Here is a 9,952-nt window from a genome sequence, read left to right as displayed (position 1 = left end):
TAGCACTCAAGGAACGTGTGACACACAGCGGTGTCTGCACTGTAGATACTTCTAGAAAAAACTCAACCTGCAGATTGCTGCTGCATTAATAATTGTGAATCCAAAGTAAATAGAATAGAATCAATTCAGTGATATCAGTCCCCTCCCACTAATTCTGATAAAGCCTTTTTAATTCTTCTTTCGTTATAATCGTCACAAAAAGAAAAATATATATTTAGATGAGCCCGAAACGTGGTGAAAAATTCAACATCGCTGGCTTCCCAGGCTCGCGCTGGTGAATCTTATGAACACCAGATGGCGCTACAGAGTCAAAAATTTGGCCTCCACGAAGCAGAGCTCTGCGGATTTTTATCCACCCCTTCCAAGACCCGGACAGACACCCTCCTCATCCTCACGTCGCAGCGCGGTCGGGGGGTCATGAGATATCCGCTCTCCCATTTACCTTGAATGCAGCTCAACTGAGCCACGGTTCTCTGTGGCTTCTGCCCTGGGATCCCGTTTGTTTGCTCTGGATGCAATTTTATGTCAGCGGCTTGGAGGCGTCATTTGGCAGGACGCCAGGCCGGGGCCACATAAATCGGGGAGTCAAGTGGCTTAAACACTGCGGTGATGCCTTGTAAATGGAAAGATGAGAACGAACAAAAATAGCGCTGAAGTTCTGTCACAGAATATGTGGCTTCATTGGAAATAATCTCGTCAGCTGCGGGACGGTTATTTTTGCACCATTTTCCAGACAGACAAATACACGAGAAATTAAATTCTGGTAGCAAATAAACGATATAACAAACAAGCAGAAGATGGATGAATGTGTCATTTTCTGTAGGCTATACAGAGGGATGAAATGAGGTGCTTCGGGTAAATTAATAGATCTGCATTGTTTTGCCTTTTTTTGTCGTAGAAACTGTGATATTCTCATTGACCAAATGACATAAAACGTTTTTTGTTTTTTCTTACAACTTTTGTGGTACCGTCCCGTTTTGACACCTAAATGTCCTCTGCAGCCTCGGAGCTGCCAAGGCAAGCAAAGCGGGATCCACTTTGACACAGTCATGCACAGAGATCAGCGCTCTGTTTTCACAGAGCCGCTTTATGGCTTTATGGCTCCCCATTTACGGAAATCAAAGCAGGAAACAAATGCTCCAAAACAGCATTCCAGACACATCCGGAAAAATGCGAACAGTACGGCTCAGCTTGTTTTGGGTGGGGGGGATGCGCGCAGGGTGTCCGTTTTACGCATTATTTATTTTGGTTGTTTGTTTTTCCACACAGCTTTTTTTTTTTTGCTCCACTCATACAAAACACGCGCTGATCCCTGTTTTTAAACGACCAAACTAAAAAAAAAAAGAACAAATTTAGACCGAAGATTGCAAATGAAGTAAGTTTGAAGTGAAACCAACAAGAGGACAAAGTCATTGAGTCCAAAAACAACTCCAAACTGTTCATTCTCCAACAGCACAACCCCCTCAGAGATTAAAGTTGTTCTTTTTTTTCCTCTTTGGCGCCATTATCGAATAAAGTGGCCCTCGGTGCAAGGCCTAATAATTTATGAACCCTTGTGGGAGTAGCAGAAAAAAAAAAAAAAAACGAAGCTGAGCACGTGACGGTAATAAAGTGTGTTTTATTGCTGGCGTTTGACAAGCCCCAAAATATAACTCAGACAGAATAGCCGACAGGCGGGCAGATGGGATTGGTAGCCGATATTTGTCCGAAATCAACAGAATGCGCATTGTATGCGGAGAGAACCAACAGAGACGGATTCGTTCGGCAGCCTCGATCCGCTCCAACGGGACTTTACAGTAACGAACGATCGTGTTTTAACGCGAGATCAAGACTGAGGCAAGTAAGTCTTGTTTTCATATTTGGCGAAGATATGAAGTTATGACTGTAAGGGGCAGGAGGGGGTGGGGGGCAGGAGGGACTGGGGTGGGGGTGGGAATATTTCAAAAGTTAAATCGGTGGTTGGGGGACCCCCAAAGGGCCCCTGCTGGAGTGAGTGAAGGGTTCAGAAATCCACCTGTGGTCCAAAATGTTCTAATCCAATTAACCAAGTCTGCAAATTCCGTTTTGGCTTGAAAAGGCACTTGTGTTGTGTTGGAATTTCAGTTGGTTTCAAGGCTTGATTTGAGCTCAGTTCAGGGTATATTTCTGATGAAGAAATAAAAAATGATTTGCAGTTTAGACCAGATCTTGTCAGAGAAGGTGACCCGTACGATTTTTAGTGCCTTCCATGTCTTCCTGGATATCCTTGAAACTTTTTTAATTAATTTATTAGCTTTTGCATCTTTCAGAGTACTGCGTATTAAAAAAACGACTATTTATAAGAGCTGTGTTCATCTTCATGTTGCGGTCTTACTTAATTCACAACGCAGGGATCTGAGTCATAAAAAGAAAAAAAGGAGGACATTTATTCTTTATTTTTTTCCCCCATTTTCCAAGGTAGCGCTTTGACGTCTTTAGCAAATCTGTAACATGAAACACGACATCTTTAGGCGCGTGTGTGTGACTTCATGATTTCCATGTGACGTTAAGTCGACAGCACGGTACAGTGTGTCTTATTCCAGATGTTGAGGATTATCAGGGTCATGTAGGTTTTGACATGATAATCTCTTGTTGAGAGGAGATGCACGTGAGACGGAGCTTGTTAGAACTGAAGCCTGTTAACGTTTGAAATGAGCTCCACTTCACTCCAACTTCAGCAGGACGACCTGTGCGCATTGTTTGCCGCATTTTTTCAAACCATTTCAGATTCTGGGTGCAGTGGTGGCTCTGTGTGTGAGTTATAGGGCTTTAAACCAGCTGATATGAAATGCTGATAAAAGTCACAGCTTCTATGGAAAGGAAGAGGAGGAAAACAGTAAATAAACCAGTCAACGGAACACCGCTGCAGCGGACTGCAGTGCGGGCTCTTTTTCCAATCATTTCTGCTTTTATTGCATTCTCGAAAATACCTGAATATTCCGTGAACTGACAGTGTCCACTAAAAGAAAAATATATATATATTTTCAGATCTATTCTTATTCTTAATGCAATAAGGTGCGGACTTTTATTTTTAAAGGACAGAAAATAGTCCTTGATCTGTACGCAGGTTCTCGGTATTTAAAGGCTTCCCATTTAAATTATACTCTTATTAATGATAACAGCTGCTCTTTCTGATACAAATCCGTAGTTATCAGCTTATATGAATCCCTAATTATTAGTATGAAGCAACTGTACAATTCTCTGGGAACAATGGAAGGTGAAAAAAAAAAAAGACGGTAAGCGAGCATTTGCTCGCGTGATAGCAATAACTGATTTAATCACCGTTTCAGGGCTGGAAACCTATTTAATTGGTCACAGTAAAACCTTAATTTCTTCCAATTCAGTACAATCAAATTCAGTTTCACAGACGTTGAACGGACCTGATTGAATTCCGATCTTACTGTGCTCGTGCCTGCACAGCCCATCGTGGATTTCTCTGTTTTATAATTTCTAAATGAAAAGAAAAAAAGGTTTGCATTTAACGTGGCACTGCACACATGATGCAATAAGCGTTGTATTGTGTTTGATTTGATCTCATCGCCCTGTATCGTTTCACCTGACTAATTTACAGTCGTGTTTGCGGCTTTTGTACGCGCTCGCGCTGCTCGGTCCGAGACGGTGCAGGGGTTCTCAGGGCTGGAGGTCGCAGTTAATGTCTAAACCGGGTTAAAGCAGCACCCAGCTCGGCTTTGACCCGGCAGAAGGCCGGGGGTGGAGGGGTGAGCCGGCGGTCAGCCTGTCTAAGATGAAAAAGTGAAACGACCCCAGAAAGAAAAGCCACAACTGAATGGCTTTATATCACAGATCCAACCCGGGATGAGAGGCCAATTTTTTATGCGCTCTTCAGGATGAAAACAGACTGCTTATAGCCGCTTTTTGAGGTTATATGTGCAAATTCAGAGCTGGACAGTGAGCTTTCGTGCCACATTATGAATTCAAAAGCGTAAAAATGAGATGCTAAAATATTAAGAGCGATGCGTTTTTGTCTTGGATAAAGGGATAGATGGGCATACCGAGCCCGACCCTGGAGCACTGGCTGAAATTTTCCAGCAGCAGAACAAAAACCCAAATGTCTTCCAATAACATGTGATGAATTTAACATTGATCTGATTCTGGGCGCAGCCGCCTCTTCGCCCCTTAGTGTCACTGTAGCGTTTGCCTTTGCACAACAATAATCTAAGAGAGAAGGAGAACCCGCGGAACAATGGGCTCGCGGCTCCCGCAGGCCGCGTGAACTCTGCATGGTCCCCAGCTCGAGCCCCTGCGTTGCCCTGTCCAGCGCGAGGACTAATGAAACGGTGAACCAGCGGTCAACGATTCTGAATTGACCCTCCCGCGACCCGACGGCAGCTAGGCTACATTCTTAAAGAAGAATGCTCTTTGAAAAAAGCGAAACATCACTCCGTTGTTGTTGTTGGTCTCTAAAAGAAGTCCAACCAAAGTTCAGAGCTGGGGAGCTCCATTCAAAAGGTGCGCGCTAATGACTCCCGTTTTCAAAACCCCCCATTTAGCAGGAGAACCTAGGCCGGAATAATTGTGAAAAATGAAAGTTTTCGGTCAAAGTCCTTTTCACTCAAGGCGCGGATTAATTGTTCAAACTGAATGGATTTTGGACCATTTGTACATCTGCAGAAAGGTGCAGTTTCATTACTCAAGCAGATCCATTTGTATTGTTCAGGATCAGTGTGTTTGGTTGGGCTTAAAACTCTTTTGTGATTATAGCTTTCCCACTGTTTAATGTGAAACCAATCACGCTTCACACAATGTTTTGCTGTTCTTCTCACTCTGTGCAACGCAGATCTTTTTGCTTAGCGGCAACAAATGGTTCCGATAGAGTTTTCACCAGCCGCTCAATCAGCCAGCCATGGGAATTTAGCGGGATATATAAACAGCAAGAAATAGGCGCCTGCGAGAGCACTGAAAACTCCCCGAGGCAAGAAATTAAAACGCAAACTTCCATTGCCATCTCGACCAAAACCTGCAATAAATATACACGCAAAGCAATGCAGTGTCAGCAGTATTCGTGATAACACATTTCTGTGTGTGGATAAAGACGTGAGAGTGTGAGAATGGAAAAAAGACAAGCTGCAGGATCAAAATAAACACACGCTATCTACATGTGTTTTACATATTCCTCTCTCTATAATTGATCGTTTCATACATGGGCTATTCAAGCAAAAACATTCAGCATGACAACACCAACTAACTTTTCATTAAATTCAGTTCGCACAGCCTTGATTAAAACTTGTGGCGCTCACGCTGTCAGCTGACGGCAGATGTTGAATTGTAAACATTTATAGGGGGCTGTGAACCATCATAAACAGCAGGATTCAAATGAGAAGTTTAGTTTCCCCCCTTAGGGTTAAATTCTTCCAAGCGCTGAGACCCTCATCTCAGTCCCATTTGAGGGCCCATGCAGGCCAATGCTCAGAAACGACCACCAGCTGTCTTTTAAAATGCTGCTCACGTGTGCGATGCTGCTGGTTCGCCAGCAACTTTGGCAGGTGACCAACTGTCTCAAAAGTGGGTGGAGGAGGACTTGTTGGTTATCAAGTGTTTCGAATAAATCGCCATCCAAATGAGGCCATCAGGACCAAACCCCGACTTCTCCTCCATGTTAAAGCGATTCATTCATATTCGCAGCACATAGGTGCACAGTTACCAAGGTGACAAGAAAATTACAGACAGAAATCCCTCTTGAAATCAAGATTTCTGACACTCCTGTAGCATAATTATGAAACATACTTCCCTGCAGACAGATTTCACAAAGCTGACATCCACCAACACGATGCACCACTGAGGCCGCCAGTCTTCCAGATGAAGGTCTCACTGCTGCACAGTAATTGCACATATGCATCATAATTAATCTGGTGTGTCCTGTAATGACTCATTGATGTCAAAATCTACATGCTACGGCACCAGGTAATGGTTTCAATGAATTACAATGACATCAAACAACGGGAACATGTGGACATCTTCAAAATGAAGTGAGTGACTTTGTTTTGGGGCGCAGCATTAGTCAATATCATGTCTTGTGGAATAAATAAAATCTCAGAGTGGGGACGAACGAGTGTAAATCCCTGTCAAGAACAAAAAGAAGTCATCAGCAGCCAACTGTGAAGTGAAGCTTCGCCTATATATACCCTGTAGAACCGAATGTGTGTGGAGCTGCCTCAGTCACAGATTGGGTTCTAGGGGAGTCTATGGGCGATGACTAGCCATCCATCAAAATCTGTGACAGGGAGCGAAAAAAACGACGACTGTTTGCTGTGCTTTTTGCTTTGCTAAGGGGGCACATCCTACCTCAGCTCACCTTTATGCTTTCAGGCTCCCTTCATAAGAAGATTTGCTTGACAACATTGAATTTTCAGTGAGGGGAAAGCTGAGCTATCATGCTGTAAAAATACTGAGCTGCAGGTTACTCCTGCTGAGTTTCACTGTATGAAATATGACATGTCTTAATGGATCTTACTCCTACTGGTCTGCTCAGTTAAAACTTGATGAAAAAAGCTGAAACATCACCGTTGTTCTGAGCACTGGCGTGCATGTAAACCTGGTTAACGCCTATCAAAATGAGCCACACGTTTTAAAAGCAAAGCTTGAAATATTACGGATGAAACATCTAAAAATGTGCATACTTGTTCCATGTAAACCCAATGCATTTCCAAATAAAATATGGTGAAAAAAAACCCTCGTGAGCATTTTTTCTTTTGTGCTTCCTCCAAGCTTTACATATATGCCACCATACCATAACTTTGAAACAGAGGGACATTTTTATTTAAAGGGACAAAAAATGAGGTTTAATCCAATTTATAATTCATCAGCCGTTAATTATAAGCTAGTTTCGAAAATGACTCATTAGATCAGATATATTTACTCTGTCAGTATTCTTAAGCCTTCAGACCCATTATAACCTCTGTGAGATCCTTTCATCATCAGCCAAGCCAAAGCCAGGTCTTCCTCTTCTCTTTATAAGGCAGAAGTAATGGCACATCGCAGGAGTTATTAAGAGCTTTTGGCTGAGCATCAGACCCTGCTGCCTGTTTAGAGAGCAGCTGCGGCCAAAGAGTAAATCCTCATAAAATCCTGAAGGATATTACCTGGACTTATGGTCGATTCCCGAGTGCAAACATGATTTTTTTTTTTTTTTTTTTTTTTTTTAAAGTTCTTGACATGTGTGGTTTGGCATTTACAACAGAGAAGAGCCTATTTCTCCTAAACGCACAAATGCATATCCACGCGCAGTCATTATGAGTTTTCTTAGTGTCACTTTGTGTCACAATTATCCCGCTTTTCTCCTTCACCGTTTTTCGATTTTTCCCCACTGAACTAATTTATTTCCTCTCCGTTTTAAAACCCCGTGGCTTTTTCTCCGGATCAGCTCGCTTTAGCATCATTTTTTAAGGCAAAGCAATGCGTTTTCCCCCTCATTTAAAAGCCATGTTGGTGGTGATGAGCAGGACACCTCGGCCTGACCCCAGCCTATAACAAAGCCAACTACTAGTCACTGTCTGGGAACCTTTTATCCCATTCTTTCATTTGAGGCCTTTCTGGCCGGCCACGTTTTGTTGTCCGTCCTTTGACTCGCCACAAGGCCAAATATGGCCCCGCAGTCTCTCAATATGGACCAGATTAATTTTTCAGCTCCGGCCATCTGGGGGTAAAAAGTCAGTCAGCTAAAAGTCATAAATCTGTGTTTTCAATAGGTGATGTGCGTGGGAGGGGGTTGGGAAGGAAGATAGATGGATAGATAGATGGATGGATAGATAGATGGATAGATAGATGGATAGATAGATAGATAAATAGATGGATAGATAGATATATATTTGAATTACACTTTATTTTATTGATATCCTAAAGGTTATCTTTCAGGGTCCACAGACGTCTAATCTTTGTTATTTTCCCAGCCAGCAAATCTTCATTAGCCCTGTGATGACCATTTTTTTCCTCCAAATTATCCCATTACGTCTGACATAAACAACCCAAAGTGCCGCCTCTCATTGGCTGGCCGCAGGGTCATGTGAGCCGCGCGGCCGTCCGTCTATTTGACAGCCGCAGGATGGCTTGATGCCAGAGGGGGAAAAAGAGACAGAGAGAGGGGAGAGAAAGAAAAATTAGTATTCTCCTACTAGCCTCGCTATAAATCAATCATGGACTCCTACGTGGTGAGCTGTAAATATGCTGAGCCGCAGTTCCCGCCTTGTGAAGAAGATTACAGTAATTTTACTGACCAAGGGGGGTATTACAACAACCCCCAGGACAGTGGTAGTTACGCAGGGGGCTATCAGCCAATGCAGCCCCCTCCGCCTCCATACACACCACAACAAACCGGCTATCAACACTCTTTGCAGGGGCATCACCGGGAGGATGGAGAGGACCACTCGCAGCATCACGGTGCAACCTACCCGGTCTACAGAGAGACAGACGCCCCCGGAAAGGAGAGGCTCCCCGTGAGTGACCTGCAGTGCCAGGCCTGGATGACCTGTGCGAAACCCGCTCAGGTGCAGAGGAAAACGGCCTGCCAGGGCAAAGACAAGCCGCCCATTGTTGTCTACCCGTGGATGAAGAAAGTGCACGTCGCTCATGGTGAGATCAACGATAACCTGAAGATTCAGATCTGTGCAGCTTTACTCCAAAATGTCTGTTTAATCTCTGCTCGATTTATGCCAAATTTCACCTCGTTTGTGTTTTGTTTTAATCCACAAGGCGTTTATCTTTCCTCCTGTCTCGTTTGGTCTCTCTCTCTCTCTTTCTTTCTTTCTGTCTTTCTTTCTTTTCTGCCTTTCTTTCTCGTCCATTTGTGAGCATCGTTTTTGTTGTCGGGTTATTTACGATCTCAGTGAGAGCCAGCGAGAATTACAGCCCCTATAAAGTTTTATGACCCTGCCACTATGTGTGTGTGTGTGTGTGTGTGTGTGTGTGTGTGTGTGTGTGTGTATGATACGTGCTCGCGCTACATGGTGCGTATCTGGTGCAGCGATGCGTCCAAACAAAAAGCTACAAGTTAAAAGCAAAAATGGTTTCCTGGACCTCATCCCATACGACCACAAATGAAGATTAACACACAGACAAAGATAATTGCAGCAGTTGTTGTTTAGATAAGAACTGTAAAGGCTAATGCAGATTGCCTATTGCTTTGGTGAATGAGCTTTTTTTTTGTTAGGTATTCTTGTAATAATTTTCAAAGAAAAATATCAAATAGAGCAAATACAATGAATTAAAAAAGATATCCATCTATTTTTTTTAACTGTATTTGTCTTTATCTCTTCTAAATATTTGTTTTACAGTCAATCCTAATCACATGGGACCGGAGCCCAAGCGGTTGCGAACGGCCTACACGCGACAGCAGGTTCTTGAGCTCGAGAAGGAGTTCCACTTCAGCCGCTACCTCACGCGCCGCCGCCGAGTCGAGGTGGCCCACACGCTCTGCCTGTCCGAACGGCAGGTGAAAGTGTGGTTCCAGAACCGGCGCATGCGCTGGAAAAAGGACAACAAGCTGCCGAACACCAAGGGAAGGAGCAAAAACAAGAAAGCAACGGACAGCAACAACAACAACAACAGCGGCGGCGATAATGTGAAGGCGGTGATAACCGTGTGAAAACACAACGTGGGAGCAAAGTTTGGCCGTCAGAGGCAGCCATGTTAGCACCTTCACCCCTAAGCTTTGGTTGAATTGAGACGGGATGACTGCTGCTGTCCTGAAACATTTGGAAACCGCTTTAAATTCCAACGCTAGACACCCACTGACCAACGCAAGGTTTTGTGAATTTCTTCAAGTGTTTCGTCTCACATTCTCACTTTTACTTTGAAAGCATTTCAGACTTCTCCGTTTGCCTAATTGAGCTACAGAGGAGGTTGCATCGTGTTCCACTTTTCTATTTTATAAATCAACGAATGACTTTTGAGTTGTTGTATCATTTACAGATGCAAATAA

General features: G+C 43.6%; 1 protein-coding gene across 1 annotated transcript; it reads left to right on the top strand.

Moving 5' to 3' along the window:
• The first annotated feature begins 8,168 nt into the window (after positions 1-8,168).
• LOC142400421 (homeobox protein Hox-D4b-like) lies at positions 8,169-9,616 on the top strand. Its single transcript, XM_075485290.1, has 2 exons — positions 8,169-8,604; positions 9,306-9,616. Exons 1-2 carry the CDS (start codon positions 8,169-8,171, stop codon positions 9,614-9,616), a joined length of 747 nt encoding a protein of 248 aa, XP_075341405.1.
• The last annotated feature ends 336 nt before the right edge of the window (positions 9,617-9,952 follow it).

This window comes from Odontesthes bonariensis, chromosome 2, assembly GCF_027942865.1.
Source record: "Odontesthes bonariensis isolate fOdoBon6 chromosome 2, fOdoBon6.hap1, whole genome shotgun sequence".
NCBI lineage: Eukaryota > Metazoa > Chordata > Actinopteri > Atheriniformes > Atherinopsidae > Odontesthes > Odontesthes bonariensis.
Note: the sequence above shows the minus strand (reverse complement) of the source record. Positions and strands in the feature narration are given on the sequence as shown.

Coding starts and splice junctions, on each gene's coding strand:
- LOC142400421 (XM_075485290.1), top strand. CDS start 8,169: ATGGACTCCTACGTGGTGAGCTGTAAATATGCTGAGCCGCAGTTCCCG. Junction 8,605..9,305: donor GAAAGTGCACGTCGCTCATG/GTGAGATCAACG, acceptor TTTGTTTTACAG/TCAATCCTAATCACATGGGA.